This window comes from Ostrinia nubilalis, chromosome 19, assembly GCF_963855985.1.
Source record: "Ostrinia nubilalis chromosome 19, ilOstNubi1.1, whole genome shotgun sequence".
NCBI classification, from domain to species: Eukaryota; Metazoa; Arthropoda; class Insecta; order Lepidoptera; family Crambidae; genus Ostrinia; species Ostrinia nubilalis.
In genome coordinates, this window is record NC_087106.1 from 325,740 (window position 1) to 348,614 (window position 22,875).

General features: G+C 35.5%; 2 protein-coding genes across 3 annotated transcripts in view; one reads left to right on the forward strand and one right to left on the reverse strand.

The window, feature by feature from the left end:
• LOC135081013 (prothoracicostatic peptides) overlaps positions 1-17,826 on the reverse strand; it is a 69,084-nt gene extending 51,258 nt beyond the window's left edge. For both annotated transcript variants that reach the window (XM_063975735.1, XM_063975734.1), the window contains exon 1: positions 17,771-17,826. The gene's annotated coding sequence lies outside the window, so the exon portion shown is untranslated. The remainder of the gene's footprint in view (positions 1-17,770) is intronic.
• A 2,318-nt stretch (positions 17,827-20,144) lies between these two features.
• LOC135081355 (uncharacterized) lies at positions 20,145-22,780 on the forward strand. The gene is made up of 5 exons (XM_063976074.1): positions 20,145-20,160; positions 20,673-20,809; positions 21,207-21,320; positions 22,427-22,552; positions 22,745-22,780. The coding sequence occupies exons 1-5, from the start codon at positions 20,145-20,147 to the stop codon at positions 22,778-22,780; spliced, it is 429 nt and encodes a 142-aa protein (XP_063832144.1).
• The last annotated feature ends 95 nt before the right edge of the window (positions 22,781-22,875 follow it).

The following is a 22,875-nucleotide window of genomic DNA, read 5'->3' on the forward strand; positions in this document are numbered from 1 at the left end:
AAAACCCATCTAGGTATTTGCAATTTCTGAAGGTAACTCAAGTTATCAGTGAATTTTAGCCAATCAACTTTTATCTCCCGAGTCACTGGTTGATCCCAATCTAATTTTAATTGCCAAAGTCGTTGTAGTAGGATTTTAGGTTGAATTACAACGGGACTTAAGATACCTAGTGGATCAAATATTTTAAATGAATTCGACATAATAAATCTCTTAGTTATTTCAACATCTTGGTTATCTATAAAGTTTTTTATTGGAAAATGTAGCATGTCACTAGATGGTGTCCACCCCAGCCCGAGTGTACTTGTGGATTCGCTTATAGTCAAGTTATCTTGCTCGTTTATGTCTATGTTTTGAAATATGATTGGAATGTTGCTCTTATATTTTCTTAATTTAAAACAACCAGATTCAAGTGCTTTAGATAATGATTTTTGGATATAAGATAATTCTAGCTCACTGTCAGCTCCAGTGATGACGTCATCAACATAAAAGTCCCTTTGGATGATGGTCTTTATGAGCTCATCATCCTGCTCCTCCCCCAGCTGCCACAGGCAGCGTGTACTTAAATAGCTGGCACTTGCGGTACCGTAAGTGAGAGTATTTAGTTTAAACACTTGGATGGGTCGGGACTCGTCTTCTCTCCATAAAATGCGCTGCAAATCCCTATCCTCCTCAGCGACAAGAACTTGGCGATACATTTTTTCGATATCGCCAGTTAAGAGGAATTTATACTGCCTGGCACGTATTAAAATGGTAAAGAGAGAGTCCTGAATAGTTGGACCCACCATGAGCACATCGTTTAGGGCATAACCTGATGAGGAAGGAGCAGAACCATCAAATACCACTCGCAGTTTAGTTGATTCGCTTTCCTGCTTAAATACTGCATGATGACATAAATAATAACATGTGTCTGGTTGATTAGTTGCAAGAGATAAATGACCTAATTCTGCGTATTCTTTAATAAATTTGCTATATTCAATTTTGAGCAATGGATTTTTTCTAAATCTTTTTTCTAAATAATGTAAACGTTTTTTTGCTAATTTATATGTATCTCCTAGACAGTCAGGTGTATCGACTAATGGTAGTTTAACACAAAATCTACCATTATCGTCCCTACGTGTGTTAGTAATGAAGTGTTTTTCGCATTCTTTTTCTTTGGTACTTAATAAAGATTTTGTGGGTACTTCTTCTAAGTCCCAAAATTTAGTTAATGTATTTTCTATTTTGTTTTCCATAGTGAATGAAGTTGTTGTTAATGCATGATTACAATGAATGTTTTTGCTGACCAATTGTGTATTAAAGGAACCGGTAATTATCCAGCCCAAATGAGAATTTATTAATTTTGGATTTTGGGGACCAAGAGATCGTTGTTCGCTCCTTATGATGTCCCAGAATAAATCAGCCCCTATCAATAGATCTATAGGAGCTGGCTCATAGAATTTAGGATCAGCTAGCAATATATTTTTTGGTAATTTAATTGACTGAATATTGACGGGGTACTTTGGTATACGCCCTGTCAATTCTTGTAGAACAAGACATGAAAAAGAGACATTGAAATTGCTATTTAGAGATTTCATTTGTATATTGCAACTTTCAGAAATGTTTATAGAATTGTTAAAATTATTGCCTATTCCTATGACCTTTAGCGATTCAATGGGAATTGATTTTAGTGAAAGTTTATCTTTTAGTGACTTGGAAACAAAAGATGATTGGCTACCACAGTCTAATAGTACACGAACATTAACCTTTTGCTGGTTAATTGGATTCGAGACCTCAACTACAGCGGTAGATAATAGTACTTGCTTGGTACTTTCTTTAGAAAAGTATGCACCCGATTCGCTGGGCTCATACGTATCTGAATTAGGCTCGTCTACGCTCACATGATGATTGACTAAGGAAGCTGAATTGTGAAGCAAACTATTGTGCCTAGCGTTGCACTCGCGGCATGGACCCATTCGGCACTCGTTGACCGGGTGACCTTGCCTGAGACAGTTTTCACACAGCCTATGTTTCAGAACATCCTTCATCCTTTCATCAACATCCTTGGCCTTGAACGTAGGGCATTCATAAATTTTGTGGTTATTATTGCAAATTACACATGTATAAGTGCTAGATTTAATAAATTGTCTTTGAGGCTTATTATTAGAACTCGCAAATGATTTTATGTATGAATTATTATTATTACTGCCCTGTTTATTATTTTGCCATGAATTATTACGCACATTGACCACTGGGGCTTTGACAACAGTACTTTGCGTGTCTTGTGCCCTGTTATTTCGATTAAGTGACTCTAATACATTCGCACGGTCAATAATGAAGTTAAAAAATTGTTCTAAAGTTGCGGTATCACCACTTAAACCACTACGGTGCTCTTCCCATTTGCCTAAAGTGTTACTATCCAACTTGGAAGAGAGCATAAATATAATTAAGACATCCCACTTGTCAGTTGGCTGTCCCAAAGTGGCAAGGGCACGCAGGTTCTTAGTAACGTGGTCGACTAAAAATCTGAGAGATCTCTCCGACTCGCGCGGAAGTGGCTTAATGCTGAATAATGCATTCAAATGGTGACTTATTAAAGTGCGCTTGTTATTATACCTATTGCATAACAATTTCCAGGCCTCATCATAGTTCGCTGTTGACACCTCGAGATTGGAAATTACTCTGGCGGCATCACCCTCCAGATATGAAATTAAGTAATGGAACTTGTGAATAGGCAAAATACGCAAATTGTTGTGAATTAAGTTTTCAAATGTGTCGCGAAACTCAAGCCAACGGAAATATGCGCCATCAAATTTTGATATTTGTATCTGAGGTAGTTTTAAATTATAATTGTCCTGATTATCCATGCAAAAAGATTCATACATTGATGCACGCCTATTTTCTGACTCTAATTTTCTTGTAAATTTCTCTAAAATAGTTTTGGCAGTGGCAATATTAATAATGATGTCGCGATCAATTTTGTCACGTTCATCAATTTCATTTTCTATATTATCTGAATTTAAAACCTCTATGTCATTTTGCAAGTCATCAACCTTAACTGATAACGCTTCGAATTTTGCAAGTTTTAGACTTAACTCTGTTAATTGAATGTTAGTTAAATCTTCGCTATTAGAAATACTATTTATATAATTCTTAAATTTTGTGATCTGTCCTTTGGCGGACGATCGCCTTGTTAATAAATCCTTCAAACGAGATTTATCTTCCGCGTTAGGCATAGTTATCTAACAAAATGAACAACTACAATGAAAAATATGAAATAATAAATAAATATGAAAGGCTCACGCTCCTCGTCTCGGTGGTACTTGCCGCAGGAACCGGTCAGCTGGCCGCCGCCGTTATCGGGTAGCCGTAGATATTAACGCAGCTGTTTTGATTGCGCAGCGCAAGCGTTAATTACACCCTGAAATTGTCGGCAATATGCTTTAATACCTATCTTAGATCGAGACGAGTTGACTGTGATGACTAATCTATGAAAATAATCTCAAAAACACCTAGTAAATTGCAAAATCTATGAAAAGTTAATTTGTATTTCAATATTTATCAAATATATTATGTATTCATTACTGTATTTATTAGGTAATTGATGTTTAATGCAAAACTATCTTGAAATTTGTTTTTATTTTGTAACGACGGTAGATTCGAATGATGATGCAATCTCGTTAACGAATTACTTGTTACGAAATTCCACAATTATTTAACACAAATGGATGCAGATTCTTAATAGGAGATTTAGGACATGGATTTGGTAAAGGAAGTGTAAGGAAGGGCACTTATCTTTTAGCAGAACCGCCGCGCACGATGTGGAACTTTAGCTGCACCACTGCTCGCACCATCCGGCGTATTTTCTCGTAATTCTTCAATTCTTCATTTGTTGTTTGGATTCCCCTCATGGGCCACCATCATGTATATTTAGATATACAGATAGGAGCTATTAAAACGCCCAAATTCTTCAAGATAGTTTATATTACAAAAATGGCTCTTTACATTGCAAAGGTCGGTAGCGGAATGAGACTGACAGTTGGTTTTAATATGAACTATGCAAACTACTTATACTAATCTACAGTTGATGTTACACGGAGGAAGAATTGTGGTAAAAGTTTGCGTAGGCGTTACGCGCCGAAACACCAACAAAATAATTAACTTGGAATATTACAAACCTTTCCCCGATTGACTTATAGGTACTAGCTTTTAGATCTCACAAAGTAAGATTGCACTTTTACATTGCACAATGAAATTGTTACCGAGAAAAACAGCTGCAGTGAGCGATTGATCAATACAAATGTATCGAGTGGTTCAGAAGAATTGAAGAATCTTGGAACGCAACGTTCCCTATTCCGTGAGACCCTTTAATGGATAGATTACCTCGTCACGGAGCTGGGAGATGAGATCACTCTCATTTAGCTGCGTAACCGCGCGCAGTTGATTGTGAAAATGCTATTTGACATTCGGGCTTCGCTATTCCATTTTCGAAATGAAGCATGCTTATTGTGAATGTTTGTGTTCAGTGTGTCAGCGGGATCAAAATTGTATTCAATATGAGTACGAGTCAAATACTTTCGTGTTCGTTCGTTTCAGCCAAATGGCGCCCACTGCTGGACAAAGGCCTCCCCCAAGGCTTTCCATAACGACCGACCGACAAAAAAAAAAAAAACGACCGGTCCTGCGCTGCCGCTGCTGCTGGTACCTTAATTTGTCAGTTAAAACAGTGAAAACTTCGTTAATTAGATTGCTTTAATTTTAAATTATTTCCATTTGAGAACAGTTTAATAATTTTTCTATTGTAAATACAGTATCAATCCGGTTTGGAAAGAGTGGAAGGGTTTAGTTGAAATCGACCATAATAGATTGTGATGTAGGTTAGGTCCCCACATTTTAGTCCGGGTAAAGTCTCAAAGGATGCACGATAATGTTTTCACGAAGTGGCATTATTTAATTTGCTCACAAATGAGCAATTTGCTCCGAGTGAGTAGACGTGAGAGTTACTGAACAAATAACATTTGCATGTCTGCGAGCGCGGGCCCGGAAACAACTGTAAGGTTATATTAAGCTGTTTTGAGTAAAAGCGAGTAAAAATTTTGCGTTAAGTTAAAATAACATGCCGAAATAACAGGAAGGGAAGTGTTATTTATAATCGCCTTTAGCGTGACATTTTCATTTAAACGTAAATGTGAGACAAAGCGAATAATTTCGGTACACGACAAGTGCAGAATTAACATGTTAAGTAATCGATAAATAGTTTAGAGTATAATTAGTGTAGAGCTATGTCGTTCATAGCGATAAAATTTTATGGGGAACATCGACTTCCTTATTCTTAATGAAAATGCCCCACCAAATCGACCACTCGGTCCCATCATATTCTAAAGTGAAGTGCAGAGCCGCGGCGAGATAATGTATGCAATATTAAATTAAAATTCGCTTAATATTTGGCCGGAGCGCTTGCAATTTGTATGTAAATCTCCGAACACATAGTCGTGGACCCATTTTTGGCGGGTGTTATTGTATGATCGTTGTGCGGTGGCGGTTGTACAAATACTGCTCGTAATGGTTTTCCAATTGGTCCATCTGTCGGTTTTAAATTTTACTATTAATTAGTTCTGTATCGTTTTTTTACGGGCACAAGCGGGGTTGTGGATTTTTGTTGGTTTTTCGTTTTTAAATGCAGATGTCTTTTACGATTATTGTAATTGTTACTTTCTGGCAATAATGGGCCAAAAAGAAATATAAAAAAGCTTACGGCCAGTTCACTGCCGAAAATAAAGTAAAATTACATTTACCCGCCAATGTTTGCTGAGCCCATAACTGCCAATGAGCAATCTAAGGCACAGCACACGTGACGTCATCGTCGGATTAGTGTGCCCTCGGCTTTATGGGCTAATCCAGATGTTTATTCCCGAATTTACTGCATTATATTTCGCATAATTTGACGCTGAATATTAATTTTAGGGCGTGTCATAATGTAGAGAGGGAAAGTAGGTTTATTTGTATTTACCATAAATTTTTGTATTTCACGGTCTGCATGAATGAATTTCATTACATTCACGAAATTTTGAAACTGTTTTGATAGTTGGAAAATATTTTAGTATCAACATTAACTAGAAAAAGCTAATTTTAACGTCGTATCATCGGTATCATGCATGTAATGAGAGTTATTATGTAATATTCAGCTCATTCCAATGTCCAAAGCCAACATTTCGGTTTAATATTACAATTCTATAGTTTCACTCAGGAATAGAACCTTCTGAACGTGTCTCAGCCGTGGCGTTATTAACAGTGATTAACATTTCCCAGTGTTCTGGAGAGTCTGTAATTGAATATTTTTGGTTAATCTATACAAATGGGCTTCGGAAATTTGCATAACCCGGAATTATTCTCCGCTACTCGTAATTTCGTGCTGAGGTCTCCCTGCGGTCAGGAACTAACAAATGTTTTCATGTCATCAATGATTGTATTTTTTCTGATAAATTACATGTTTTATCGGTTTCGGTTTAAACAGCAAGAAACAAGAATTAGATTCTATTGTGCTTTTTTACTGTTGAGAATATTTAACATAACAAACTTAACTGTCTGGTAAATATGGGAAAAGGAGCTTGGATAATGAGTGGTATTTGTTAAAATAAATAAATAATTAATTACTATTACTAACATAGTTGTATAAGGCACCCATTTACTAACCATGTGGATCATTGTTATCTTTAAATAAATAAATTGAATTGAATTGAATTGAATTGAATTAACAGATCTAAATGGCGTAATACCTACATTAGAAATTAGAATAGTCCGACTAAAATCTAGCAGTGAGATTATCCCAGACAGGAATAATGAGGATTAGTACCAAAATAAACGAGAAGTCGTGTAGGTACCTATTTTTTTTTTACAATGTTCCTAAAATAAACATGTCCGACACAATAGAATCGAATACCTATTCCCAATTAACGCAATTGATAAGCAGGATTGGAGGTGTGTTCCCGCGGGCACAGCCCGGTCGGGTACATTAGGCTGCCACGTACCTTCGGGCCTGTCCTCGGGGACGCACAAAACGAATAAAATTCTGCCAAACCGTACATTCAATCCGTTTTAAATAACGCACAAAAATTTCGTACAGCATGTATTGTTACTGCGGTGGTTGTAGATAAATATAACCTACATGGTCGGAAATAATGACTCTACCTTTCAATAATTTAAATGATGGTGCTTTTTTGTTTGGTTTAGATAATCTTTGTGGCCCAATTTCAGAGTGGTAGTGGAATTATGTCATAAAAAATTGTATAACAATAAGCAAAATTGTATAACATTTACTCCTATTTTTTTCTATTCTAGCTTTACCCAACTTCTATTAGAAGATACACGAACAAAGAAATCAAAATAAATCTCAGTCCCCATTTTCGTTACTAGATGACCGTAGCATTCCGACGACTCGAGCGGTGAGGGCGCCGCGTGAAGCACGCTACTCTAACTATTCTCGCCACCAGACCTTAATGGCTCCGACTGTACAGACGCGGCTCCCTACACAAAACCCGTGACCATTGCGCTTTCCCATTCGCGAATCGCTAAAGTTTCGCTACTGAAACTGCAGTGGGTAACGAACGTTTAAGATTTTAGGGAGATCCCGGAATACGGTGGTAGCAAGATGATATTCTCTCATTAAAACCGGTATCCGCACGAAGTTTGCAGAAATGGAAATGCTATATTTAACGTCTTAATAGCTATTAAGGAATTCGTGGCTTTACTTGTTATTTAACGATAATTAGAATGATTAAAACTTAACTAAATATAAACCCAAAAACGTCACAAACTTTTTACAGAATTCACATCGAATTTGGTAGTACTGTTTTGCGCACATGTTACATACTTTTGTCCACTCGCTCGACTATAGAAAATTCCAGCTTAACTTATCATAAAAAAAACGATCGTAATCGTGATATCAGATAATATTCCGAATTTGTAGTTTATTGTAATAATTAATACTTCGAAAGGGGTTAAAAATTTGTTTTCGCAACCGGATCTGGGTTCAGTGGAAGCCTTGAGTTTATGCAAGTATTTAGGTTAACCGTTCTTCATATCGTTTATATCGTTAAAATATCGCTTATAAGACTTCGTTACGGTCACTAGCTCATGAGTAGGCTTCGGCGTGAGATATAGCAGATTATCCAGACCTGTCGTGAGAATAGGCTTCTAATGTTGTATCTTTATTTTTATATCAAAGTAGAGTAGCCTCTTTTGCACTGCTAAGTGTAGTTTAAGTACCTAAATGGAGTGCGTTAGTGTACAAGACTGCTTTTCCTACTAATTCATTGTTAGTCTCAGGCTAGTTTTAATTTAGTTAATAGAGTTAATTTCTAAGTTCACTAATCTCTGCATGAAGGATATGAAACTATTTGAAAAAAAAGAGCCCTAGACCAGTTTGAAGTGTCAAAAAAACTTTGGCTTAGAGGAATCTTATTAGGTATATTTCTATAAATAGAAAACCTATTTGTTGTGCGCTTAATAAAAATTCAGTGATTCTAGAGATCAAAGAAGTTAAGCATGTATAGGTAGGTATGTATTTATAAATTGGAATAAATAATTTAGAAATGTGAATACCTACATCATAAACATTTAGGTCAACCGACGGAAATTAAAAGGAGCCATCGGAAATTCGACGCATGCCCAAATTAAATAAACGAAAATTAAATTATTTATCCAGAACCTGTCAGTTAGTAACTACAGACGTTTGGCATAAAACGATCGCTTTGAGAAACGTTCGGAAATTAAATATCGCATGGGCTCGGTGTGTTGACAAATAGACCCGCTGGATACATCGCACGATATTAAAGATGAGCGCTCTTTGAAGATAGAGCATTACAGAATCTTAATAACATTGAGCTTATCGGTAAATAGTGAACAAAAAATCAATATTAAATGACTATTTGACTGAGGATGATAGATAGAGACAAAAGTTTAAGTTTTCTTTACTGTCGACTTCGTTCGTTCGTTCGTTTCAGCCAAATGACGCCCACTGCTGGACAAAGGCCTTCTTCAAGGTTTTCTTGTCGACTTATGTAGGTAATTATTTAAAACGCTTTGTAGGATTGTCTAGTCTTATAACTTCCAAAGTTCGCATTATTTGCGTATTTAGGGTTAGATAAGTATTTCGTTCCGATACTGATGATAATCACATGCACTGTTACAAATTTGTGTACAGTAATTTACAATTTGGTTTGGATTATTCAGAGCACAAAGTAATCGTTGTCTGGCACAAAAGCCGCAAAACAATAAATTACACAAACAGGCGTTTATCGCCGAGATAAAATTCGAAGACGGGCTGTCAGTGACAAAAACCAATACTAATCTACGGCGCATTGTTCTGGGCGGACAATTACATCGGGAAATTAATATTTGGACCGAACAGGCGCTTGCCACCGCCATTGTCACGAGCCTAACCTGTTGAGTGGCGGAATAAAGTGGAAAATTTGCGTGCCCATGATAAGTTGGCTGTATAGTCGATGACGTAGATTATCTAAAGTTACGAGTGTAACTTTACTAAATTAATCGTTGCTTAAGGCTGCTTGTGTCACGACTTTTTCTCTTCTAAACAAGCAGTGAACTTATTCATTTATGAATCTACATAATTTCTTAAAAGTCACTTTGTGCAAGAGACTTATTCTGTAAATGATGTGTAGGAATTTACAAATGGACTTGGCGATCACTTGATTAATTCTACTATTGTGTAATATTAATTATGCGATTGATCAGTACAAAAATATAGATGTTGAAGTACTGCTCTACTAAGTAGAAATTAAGTCTTAATTTAACTACTAGCCTGTTAATACGTATACGAGTAATTTCAATCGTGTCTAATATTATACCAAATTAATCAAGAGCGTGATTACCGCCGCCACAAATATTAATCTCTTCGATTAATTATGCTGATTGGTTTCACGTTTCTTCATTATTTTTTAATTACGCACTCCTCTAGCGTTTTTTAATATTAAATAAGTTTAAATGTTATTAAATTATATTATAGAAAAATTTATAAAACGTATAGAAAGAATTAAATCTAAGGATTGGAAAAAATAATTTTATTTAGAAACTGTCGTTTTTATGTGAGTCGAAAGCTAGATCTATTGTGCTCAATGTATTACTACATCATTCAGTCAAATTCAAAGTAAATAGTCGCAAGCAATTTAATAATTAAATCCAATATAATTTCCATCCAATGCAATTGCCAAAAGCCGGGTCGTTAACGCGAAAATTAAAATAAAGCGTGATTAATTGTTTGAAATTCTAATGAAGACATTATACGGGATGCAAAGGACTCCAATTAATGGGCATCAGCGCCCGCGGCGGATTATCCCAGATTCCCAGTACACTATCCGATACTAAACTCCGTTGAAGAAAATGGTTTTGATTTCTATGAGTAGTGGTTACTTTATTAAGTAAGTACCTAGTTAAAAAAATACCTGGTACAAAAAAAATATTTTAAAGGTGCCTGTTAACGCTTTTTAAAGTGCTAATAAATAATTGGGATTGATTGTAAATAGGTATTTAAAACATGTTTGAAAGTTATGCCATCTCTTACTTGAAACGTCTACTTACTGAAATAAAAATAATTTACTAGGCACACGCATTATTTGTAAAGTTGGATCCATTTTACCCATTTAGATTAAGCTAGCTTGATAGTTTATTCATATCCATTAATCATGGTTTTAATAAAACAGCTCTGAAGTGTCAGTCATGTTTTTGATGACTAACAAACTATTCATCCAACTTTAATTACAATCCATTTGGAGAATTTGATAAGTTTATAATGAAATTGAGAAATACGGCCTATCATGAAAGTATTTATAGCAGTGCTCACATAATACCTACTAGTACTTAGTACATAATCGTACTAGCAGCCGCCCGCGACTTCGTACGCGTGGATCCCGTTTTACCCCCTTCATCTATCTTACGCGGTTTAGATTTTTTCATTCAAATGTTTTTTGCCACTAACTCCCGTTCCCGTGAGAATTTTGCAATATCCTGATGTAACTAATAGTCCAGTCAATAAAGCATTATAGATGGAAATCCGTGGAACACAATTTTTGACTTCGGGACTTTATTTAGACTAGTCAGGAGGTGAACATAGCAAAAGTCCCCGCCCTTAGCCCTTTAGCCGGCGGGGAGAGGGGGGTTCAAAGGTACCACTTTTCGGTTTTTCGCTTAATCCTCGGAAACTATGCGTCCTAGTGACATGGCTACTATGAACCAAAAAAAGCTTATTCAATTTGCATTTTAGTGTCCTAAATGTCGATTTTTGAACGTCAATACCTAAATAACCGTTTGAGGTATATTTCTGAAATTTGAAGCTAATGTTTATCTTGCAAGTCTCAACACATGAGCCAAATTTGAAGTGTTAATGCACAGTACTTTTTCAGTGATGAATTTCGGGAATTCCTTTCTTAGTGCATCTCTACGGTACCTAAGCTACGTCCCTTCCAAATTTTAACTGCCTACGTTTAGTCGTTTAGGCTGTGCGTTGATATGTCAGTCAGTCAGTTTCTCCTTTTACGAGTATATTATATTTAGAAGATATGTAGTCAATGCATGACTAAGTTTTTATGCACCTATTCCCTGAGACAGTTATAGCATTTTGATTTAAAAATAATTTTCAGTTCACAATTTAGTTTTTATGTAGAACAAGTGGTGTATATTACTTTTTGTGAAACAATTCAAAACGTTAGTATAATACTTAGTCTGCAACCTGAACTCTGAACCAACCAACTACTAGGTCTTGCGGAGCCATCAATAAGTCCACAGCCAATACAGCATTTAGTTCTTTTTATGTTTCAATTCAAGTACTTTTATAACGCGGTTCGATCTTATTGGTAAACATTGGGTCGCGCGGTTCAGTGCCCGCGGCGGCTCACGACATGCTTTATTCAGACCAGCACCCGCTATACAGCCATTTTGTCTACAATAAGAATAGCTTACCTAGTACGTAAATATTCTGGTATCGACGAAAATTACTAAAGTCTCTACATAACTTTTGATGTTATAAGGAAGAACTTACATAAACGCGTAACTCGTAGTGACATGCTTTGTGTTAAAAAGTTGCGATCAATAAATGAAAGCCCATCAAATATTTATAGGCGACAAAAATATGACATAGTAAAAAGTTTATACCAAAATTATCATCATCCGATAAACGTCGTAAAAGATGATTTTGTGCCATACTTACGAGGAATATGTTACAGCATGAGATTTCACGATCATAAGTAAAGTAAAATTTTTCAGAAAGATAAAAAGACTGTAATAGGTATATCATTCACACAAAATAGCTTAATTTTTTTAGTAGTTTTGTCATTTTATCATAATTAAAACTAAGGTTTTCTTATCGCCGCATATCTGACTATAAAGTACGAGTATGTGTGTATCCTGCACTACTGTTCGCTTTTCCAAGTAGCTGTGTCTCATGTTGATAATTGTGATGATTACAATTTATTAATAACGTTTAGCACTTTTGTTACCCTACCGAAAATAGTTCTTGGTTTCTCTGACTCCAATTTGCACTTAGACTAGGCATTACCGTAAGACAGATTTAAATCGAATCGTAACGCGAAGGCACATCTCCCCCATTGACTGGGGCCCTAACAAATTGAAGCGATCCTGGTAATTGTGCCATTTGTTGCTGTCCCCCGAACACCTTCAAATTGCGATATTAATACCAGAAACTTCCCTGGCTAGGGTTGAGAAGGGAACCAATTAAAAGCAGTTTAAAGTAACTGCTTTGCTGTAGGCGTACCTATCTTACGACTGGAGTAATAGGATAATTAAAATAAGAGCTTTTTTTGTAAGTATTGTACTTGGAGTGAAATAAATTAATAACTTATAAATGCTAAATGTTTTACGTCCAAAACAATTCCACGAAGCAGTAACGATTTTCAAATCGTCTTAGCAACAAGCTTTCAAGCTTTTCTTGCAAAAACGCTATAAAATCCCGTCTGATTCATTTACTTAGTACTTTACTTAGTAGGTATTTTACATTAATTTTAAAGTCAAAAACCACCGTCCGATCCTCAAAAAATATCGCTAACCTATCTCAGAAATTCAAAATCTTATCAAAGTAGGAAGCTAGTTTCCTTAACTCACAGGTTTGGAGTCGTGCAGCTCGCAAGTACCGCAGCTCTCACAGCCAATTACATTTAATAAGGCTGCCCCGCGCACTCAGTAGGCATAATTTAACTGGATATTTCCGCACATTTTAGTATTTCGCTCAACTTTCGGGGCCAGAGGGATTTCAGGGGGCATTATGAAATACTTATCAATTAAATAAAAATCTAAGGCCGATGTTGGTTGGAACTGAAAACTTGTGAATTATTTGTTGAATGAATATTCATAATTAATCATGAAATGCCAGATTGTTTATCGAAAACCATAAATCTTGATGAAAAGGTTTTGATAAATAATTGTAGAGTTTTACTCCAAACGTCAAATAATAGAGCTGCTTGCCTGAAGCCAATTTAAAAGTTATTAAATATCTCTTGGAAGGCCTCAAATAAATTATGAACAAGTAAATACAGTTGTAATGAATACCACTTGTTTCTGAAATTGAGAGGAGGAAAAACTTATCCGGCGTAGACAGGTGCTCGGCAGCTTAACGAACTCCGACTCATTACGGACGCCGGCTTAAACGGGCCTTCGTTTATGTTGAGATTAGTCTAATAGTCATGGATTGTTTCAAATTCATTTATTAACAACCATTCGACGCTCTATCAATTTAATGTTGTACTGAGAAGGTAGGTACTGAATTAATGAAGCTTCAGAAACGCTTAAGGCAACCTAAAAAGAAACTTGATTTTGAATCGCGACTCATTTCTGCAGTTTCATCACGTGAAAGCACAGTGCTGAAGAATTAGAATTTCAACTGAATTGCTTTATTAATTTACTGTTTTGGTAGATGTTTCAAAAATCGCTTTTTCTGTAAAAAGAATAAGACTAATATGCTTTTTATGATTGAAATTAAAAACATATAGCTCAGATACTAACACTAACAAGTTAGTAACATAAAATTATAAAATATTTTACGAAGTCAAATGAAGGAAAGAACATTTTCAGTAGGTATTTTATGTCAGAGCCGTAGGATAACAAATTAGGAGTTATACCTGCCTTGGTACAGAATATCTCAAATGAAATTTAAGTATGAAGCTCATTAAAGTAAAGTATGCGTAAGTCTTTGGCTAGGCCTATGAATAATTTCATTTTAAATTTTGTGCCTCATCACCAACATACATTATGTATTTGTGGGTAAATGGAGAATGTTTTTGATAATTGAAATTGTGACTTGTGTCACGTGTAAGTCAAATTTTAACGTCGCCCGGGAATGGGATAAGATTAGTCGCGGTATTTCACATCTCCCACCCGGGGGAACTGGCGAAGACGGTTTTTATCCCGCGCGCATTACAATAGGTTAGCTAGGTAAGTACTCAGTAAACACACTTTTGAATGGTCACACACTACACACGTATCGTCGGCTTAGGCAGTTAATTCAGATCAACACGAAAAATTATCATCGTTGCATTCAATTGCTCATCAAATGGTTGCGATTCGTTTGGTAACTAATCGAATAAAGAATCGTACTTAATTCTACGATCGACAGAATTCACATAAATTCTTTATGAAAAAAGAAGGTCACTGAATAGAGATGTTGTAAATTACCTAGTAAATTATTATTTTTAGCTAGAGCTAAATTTCTATCAATCACTGCATCGACATTTAACATTGATGAAAAAGCAGTGCCAACTTTTGGGTTAGGAGTAATCTTCGTCATGTGATTTCTAAAACCGCTTCCATTTGTTCAATGAGCATTAAAATCTAGAATTTTATCTAAAAAGTGTTTTACTCGCACGTCTGTTATCTAAAAAAATCATAACTCTTTTATGGCAGTTCTTCCATGTTCAATTCTCTTTGGTTGGAATTAAATTCTCTTTCGAATATAATAAGTAGTAACCATATTTTTTCTAAGAGCTAGGAAAGGGATAAGAATTTAAGAAAAAAGGTTCAAAATGAATCTCTATTACTGTTAGATGTGTGAACTAAACTAATTAATCTTGTAAAAAAGTAAGTGAGCATCATCGCACAATATTGCAACAAGTTAATTATTGAATAACAGCATGAATTCATCCGGAACAAATATTCAATGCAAAAATGTTCATTGAAAATATATTTCAATACCTCTCAAAGAAATATTTGCCTTGCTCAGTTTCCAAATAAACAATTTTTAATTTTCTTCGCGTAATTAACAAAGCCAAAGAAGGAATCTCATTGTAAATTATGAAATAAGTGCAAATATTAATTTGCATTTGCATTTTCATTGTAAACTCGCGTCGGGCAGTTTTTGTTAGTGTTCATTATTTTTATTAGCAGCGCTCAAAGGAACAATGCTACGGGCTACAATGGAGGCGCCCGTAGCCCGTAGCGCTACGAAGCCGTAGCGCGTAGCGACTTAGTAGCCGTCGTCCATATCGTAGCGATATTTATTGAGATTTTGTTATTTATCTTGACGAATGCTGTTATTTAAAAGAGAATTGATTAACATAAAAATATTAGAAACTGTTACCAAGCACAGAATCATAATTAAAACATAGTGTCTTTGTCTGATAAAGTTTACAGAGAATTCACCTATTTAATATTTTAAATCTTGGTTATTACCAGCCCTGACTTCTCCTTCTAGACCTATGTTAGTCTATGCACTCTACCCTGAACAGAGCGAATACAATCTGAACTTCCTTTTTTATACCTCGATGAGCGTAGTAACAGAAAATCGATTGCGTTTGCTTTGTAATCGTTTCTTTCTATCGATCGAACGCATAGAGGAATTATAAAATCGACGTGACAGGCGTTGGCTTCATCTCAAGTTATTATTTTCTGTTGTATCACTGCTTTTTATCATACTATCGCTCACCATCATCTTGTATCACAAAATCAACATGTTCTATTGTTTTGATTCTTATATCACCAGCATTTGATAATATGTAGATCATAATCTCCACGCGTAATAAATTGATAAAAAATGTTAACTAGGAAAATTAGGCTGCTGGTGGTTCAAACAACTATCATTAGGAATTCTCTTAATGACGCGTGCTTTACTTTTAACACCAAGCATTTCGAATATAATAACATTTAATGTAAATACTTTTATTATTTCGGCCACAATTACACAAAGGCAAGTTCACTACATTTATTAGTAAGCTTTAATGCAAAATCGACTGAAATCATAGTTTATTTCATTTGAACGTATTTCACGCTTGAAACTGTTTGCGGGACCTCAGGGATCTACCCTGTAACCGCTGTTCTTTAACAAAATGTCAAGACTTGCTTTAATGAAATATTCGTTCTGTTGTGTTAAATTACATGTCACTGTTTGTTGAGTATAGTACTTAATTCGATTTTAAAACACTTACACTTGACTAGAATAGGTACGTAGTAAAAGGTACAATCAACACCTTACAATTTTTTTGCAACTAAATATTCCTTTGCAACTGTAACTGTACTGAAATTAACATGTCACAGTGCTTAGCTTAATGAACTGTCGTTCTTGGAATGTTTTTTGGCAAAAGATTGAATGAATATGCAGGGAAAAGAGAAATACAGAAAATGAATGGTCTCGAAGATACTGTTACATTTTCTGCTCCGGTACACCAGTAGATGTCACAAAAATGTAAAAGAGAAAAACTGCAAGTGCGTCAATAATAATTGCAGGCGTGGCCAGGTATTCTTGACGTTTAAGCAATTGTATAGGACTTTGTGCTATTTTCATGAATTTTATAGACTTTGTTGTAAAAACGGCGCTGAATATTTTTTACTGTTGACACCAAATAAAACAAAAACTGTTACTGATAAAAACTGACTCTACGTATTCCTGAAAATATTAGCACATAAATTTCAGCTAAACCTAATGCGTCAAGTCGATTGTGTTTTTCCGGGAAAATATTTAGATACAGGAGGTTTATCAATTAATCTTGCTTTGTTAACGGAATAAAGTAGAAATAAATCCTCGTAGAGAGGGCGGATGACGGCTCCTAAAATAATCGTCTTAATTAGGATCTGTTCTGTAACCAGAGCAAGCAATAATGAACTATGGCTAAGATGAAGTGAATCTTTTTGACTTACTTACTACGTTTAAAATTATCGTTACATTTTTTTTTCATTATCGTTTTTTAAAGCAGAATAGTGTGACGACGGTCTACTTGACTTTATGAGATTCAGATGATCCGTACATTATCATTTTAGTAGAGCGCTGATTTATGTGTGAGGGTGAATAAATTATTTGTAATTTGAAATCATAGAAAAGGTGATTTGATTTAAATATTTTAGATATTTCAATAATCTGCTGCACCAGTCTGCTGTTAAGTGTGTAATTTTTGACTGTCTAAAAGTCAGACTTAAAGGTCACCTCCAGCTTAAAATTTTCGCAGTTTATTTTCAGCCGTTGTCTATAATTTCTTTAGCCCAACAAATGATTATTGCCGATGAACCTGCAACGGCAGGAATTTCTATTACGATTTATTATTTTATTGAAATGATAGATGATGTTTTATTTGTGTGTAATTTTATGTTTTTTTTTAATCATTTTTCTCTTTCCTCTTGCTCTTATTCGATCGATTTTTGTCTTATTATATGCATTTTTGGGAAATATACCATACATTAATTCTTAAAAGTATTTTATATATGGAATTTACATGTTCCTACGTATTATCTGACATATCCGAGATAAAAACCTACGAGAAAACCATGAGGGAAAGTGTTTACTCACCGTGATGGGTTTCGACGTAAACTTTGCAGAGACGGCGACAAACTCCCTGCTCGCCCGTCAGGTCTCCACTGGCGGACTTTCGAGCCCCGAAGCCTTATATACGACTTCGCGGGCTAAGGGTGAGAGGCGGAGCCTATCCGCGCAAGCTCCTCCTACTTTTGACAGCTGGAGCTGTGACGTCACGCATGACGTAACGAAAAACTCTTAGCGTCCAATCCTGGCCAAAGGTTAAAGTTGATAAACCACGCGTTGTTTAAATTCATGAATCAGATTTGGGAAGTTTCAGGCTTCAGCATAAATGGGACGTAATGATGTGGTTTGACGTATTTTAATTAGCTTATTAAGATGAGTCAGAGGGTAATGCAAAGTTTTAGTTAGACTTGGTAGAGTAAAACTTTGTAAAGAATTGAAAATTATAATTTAAATACGTTAATGTCATTCACTAAATTCGTGCTTCATAATGAGAATCCTAAGAGCTGAAGAGAATATTCAAAAGATTTTCATGAATTGATTGTGTACCATTGCACAGTCAACTTATCAAATAACTGCACAAAAATTAAAATAACCCATTGAGATCGTTATACCTTAACCAGTTAGTACTTTTAAAAGGCAGACTCAATCCATTCATGAAGGAGCTCGTGGTCACTGGAAAACAGATTCTTAAGACAATATCAAAGTCTAAAAGTGAGTTAATAAGTATTTTCCAAACAAAATGTGTAAAAGTGCTTTTTTTAAGCCTATTTACAGAAATAAATGAGTTTTACTGAGTTTTTTACTAAACCATAACAGTTGATTAATGATTTGAGTATGGGCTGTGACAATACTAGGTATTTCAGTAATAATCGACATCGACAATCTTAGAAACATACAGGTTAACTAAACCTATAAATTATTTGGTTTTAGTAAGTAGTACGAAAAACAGTATAATTTAAATAACAGTAGTGGTCGTAAAGTTCAATTGTGAGCAGTTAGGTCGGCAGTAACACTTTTGTAGGTGTAGTTAGCGCTTAACTTGCCGATCGTAAAGTTAACTGTTCGCCAGGGATGAGGCCTGGCGCCGGTTAAAGTTCCGTATAAAATATTAAATTATTAATTTAAGACTAAATAAAATGTCAGATGTAGAAGCAGTGAATACTTCTGTAGCATTTACGTTTTTCCCAACAGTAGGTACATTGCTGGTAATCCAAAGTTAGCAGTAATAAAGAAACAAATTCTCAATCAATTAAAGCAAGAACGTAACAATACATTTACAAGTCGACTTTCTGCCACCCAAAAGACTTACTTTTGAATGTAAGTACCTACTTAAACTAGCAGGAAAATTCATAGTGGTGAAAGCTCTTCCTACTAAATCCCAATTAATTAAGGCATACCTAATACAATGTCACCTTAGCTTTTCGAACATAATTATACAAAAATGAATTTATTTAAAATATTTGAAGTCTGTTGAGTCTCAATACTTATATCGATCAAGGATGTGTCTAGAGGCTTGCTGATACACGTCACCCTACTAAACCGTAATTCGTTAGGAAGTATAAAAGTCGTGTAAATCCAAATTGGCTGTAACGGCCTCCCCCCGTAAAGTGGGGGGAATATCGTAAACATGCAATTAATAGGCCAGCTAATTGACTGCGATGGCTTGACGGACAGCTGACTCATACACTTTTTGATTAGAGTGCTAAAAGTATAATTTATTCATAAAAATAAATTACCTACATCTAAGATACAAAAATAATTTGTTGAAAAATAGTTTTCATATGAAAGTGTAATTAAATTCATTAATTCTAAAAATAACTATGGTATTTATGTAAAAGACAATTAATTCAGTATAAACGTGATTAGAACTTACTGTAAAAATTGTCTGTGATCAGAAATAAGTCTATTAATAGATTTGAATTTGACACGTTTTGTTACTTTTGTTACTTGAGTGCTTGAACTAATAATACTACCCTTAAAACCCTCACGACTATTTCTGGCGATAACGCTAGGCTTCGATCCTTTACATATTAATCATATTACCAATAGGTATCAATAACGAAATCATCGGCTTTTATCATCAGAAAAATATTGTTAAAATTTTATTGTTTCGCTTGTTTAAACACATCTGTAAAATGCAACGCTATCACGGTACAGTAATCAGTATTATTGCGTTTTGATTAATGAATACAATCGCAGCTGATGTTGAATCGCATACATTGTCCACACAGCGTGGGTGCTCAAACATTGCCTGTTGACTGTACAGATTGAATGAAGATGACCTCGCTCCACCGCTCGTTGCTATGCACGTTGCTCATGATACAGAGGAAACTCTCGCGAACGTAGACTGAAAGGTCAGACTAACTAAAATGTTTGCGACCGTGAGATACCTTAAACTTAAATGTGGGATATAAAGGGTAAAATACAGTCTAATCGCGATTATTAGTGTTAACTATTAGTTCTGCAACAACAAAAAAAAAGATATAATTTACAAACATTGCCTGTTTAATTCAGAAATTTTGTAAAGGTCAAGTTTCATTTAACATTCGCTTGAAGAGTTAAGTGGCTGTATCGTGAACGTGTACCTTAATTTAGACTGTAACAACTACAGTGATTGGCGTTAAACGAAAGCTCTAACGCAGATTCTGTTTAGCTACGAACATCATACCTACTATTACACTAGCCGGTGGTGTATCCAGCTGAGGCAATTGATTTTTGTATTAGATTTGATTTTAAATATTGGACAACTCATTCAAATAACAGACACAACCTTAATAAAATTGATAGTTATTGTTTAAAACTTTAGAAGAAATTGAAGAAAATGCATAGTTACTAGGAGTAGATGCAGCTATTTAACCTGACTCCTGGCCGAGCATCTGATCATATCGAACCTTTATTAAATCAGTCAAAAGCTGTCGTTAATATCCAGGCAATGCAGACCTGTTCGGCGAATGGGCGGAGGGCTGCGGCGACCTGCTGAACACGGCGCTGCACCCGGTCGCGTTCGCCGGCAAGGTCATCAGGGACGTCACGGACTTTGCCACCCTGCCCGACAAGTCCTTGGGGGTATGTTGAGAAGCTATAAGATGAGAGTTGGAACTTATCACTCTACAAGTCTACAAGAATTGAAATATGATTTTATGAAATTGAAAGCAAGAAAAATACCTACTATACATGCTCATAGAAAAATATTACTGCTGAAAGAGCATGAAATGATAAAATCTGGTTGATGAAAGTCTGCAGTGTATAATATGAAATAAACTGTTAATCTATAAACAGTGAATCTTGTCTGAAATTTTAATTTGCGGTTTGAGTGATCAATCTCTAGAAATAGTTCAATTGAAGTCACCAAAAAGGAGTGAAAAGTTATCATAGACGGCGTTTGCCATTATTCTTTGACTTGTAATTCATAGTATGTCCTGAAACTCCATTTAGGACTTACAATAAGTAAATAAATTGGCAGCCTCAGAAGGTGTTCACGCTGGAAGAGGTGGCCGCTCTGGACGGGCAGGACGGCCGCCATCTTTGCCTCATCATCTGCGGCAGCGTTTATGACGTCACGGACTTCGCCGACTTTGTGAGTATTACCTACCATATTTGTAAGTAAATCAATTTTAAATTATAAAGTGATTTTTTTTTCATTTGTACCATAATAATACGTTTCCAGTGATTGTATTGGTAATAAAACATTCCTATTCTTAAAGGTCTTGCCGTTTGAAGTCTGTAATTGAATGTTTTAATCAAGTAAATCCAATTATAGTATTTTGTGCTGAAAACTTCAAAGCAATGTTTTATTGGCAAATCGATCTGATATTGCCACATTACCTACAAACAAAAGATTATTTTATTCTAATAAATCCACGCAGCTTGATTTTGCTATTGTACTCGCATCTGAGTTGAGAAGTTTAAGGCTTTTGAAACAAAGGAGAGACTTAATTTTAAAGCCTAAGTCAAGATACTTGTCTTATTGTTTGCGATTTTGTCTTAAAACCGAAGTTTCGCATTGATATTTGAGATTAAATTAATAAATGAGAAACTGTAAGCTTAAGGGAAAGGTTATGTTCCACTTATAACTGACAATTGAATATTGTTTTAAAGTAAACTATTGGAGAAAATCCTAAGTATCAACGAGATTTTGGGTTCAGATTCAGCATTATAGTGTGATATTGACTATGCGAAAGACCGGTCGGTTATGGAAATCCTTGGGAGAGGCCTTTCTCCAACAGTGGACGTCATTTAGCTGAAACGAACGTTCAAAAGAGTATGCGAATTTAATTATTCAATTTAAGTGGTGCTAGGTGATCGGCCTGAAGAACTATCTTCTTTGTAAGCTTGTACCTCCAACACGAAAAACTTTAGACTTCAAATTGTTTGCGTATTCGAATCGCCATCAAAAGATTTAATGAAAACTTAAACAACGCCTCTGTGAATGTGACGCAATGTGAACTTAAACCGAGCAATGGTAGCACGAAACTAATTTTGCCAATCGAGATTGTCATTATCGTTGAATTCGAAGGCTGGGTATCGAATTTTGTCGAATACGCAAACGACCCGAAGACAAAAGTGTTTGAAAATGAAAAAAATAAATATTTTATTAAGCGATACAAAACAACATCAGACAAACGAAAATAGAACTAAATAGTGTAAGTAATATAATGTTTCTTGCTAGCGTCACTGTTTCAGCACCCGGGCGGGCCGGCGCCGCTGAAGCGGTACGCGGGGCGGGACGCCACGGCCGCGTTCCGCGCCGCCGGCATGCCGCGCCAGGTCTTCGACGTCTTTCTTAAGAGGTTTCTCGTGGGCACCCTTGTATGTATATTTTTATTTCACGACTCACAGACCCCATAAGGATCCAAAGAACATACCTAATGACTATTCTACCCGGTTCTTGATGGTCAAAATACACAAGTATTGTAAGGATCTGTGCAATGTTTTATTGCCTTAGGCGTTTTGAAAGAGTTATTGTGTCTGTGTCAATTTTAGTTTTAATCTTTTTTGCAGGTGGGCGTCGATTTTTCCGCATCAGGATGTATTTAAGTACCAACTCCTTAAATAATATTGTACTATATTTTATGTGGATTACCTTAGTAGTTTTTATAATAAAAATATTAATATTATATGTATAACTATTC

Excerpts from the sequence above, each read along its gene's own strand:
- LOC135081355 (XM_063976074.1), top strand. Across the intron at positions 21,321-22,426 it reads TCACGGACTTCGCCGACTTT|CACCCGGGCGGGCCGGCGCC; the intron begins GTGAGTATTACC and ends TCACTGTTTCAG. Across the intron at positions 22,553-22,744 it reads GGTTTCTCGTGGGCACCCTT|GTGGGCGTCGATTTTTCCGC; the intron begins GTATGTATATTT and ends TCTTTTTTGCAG.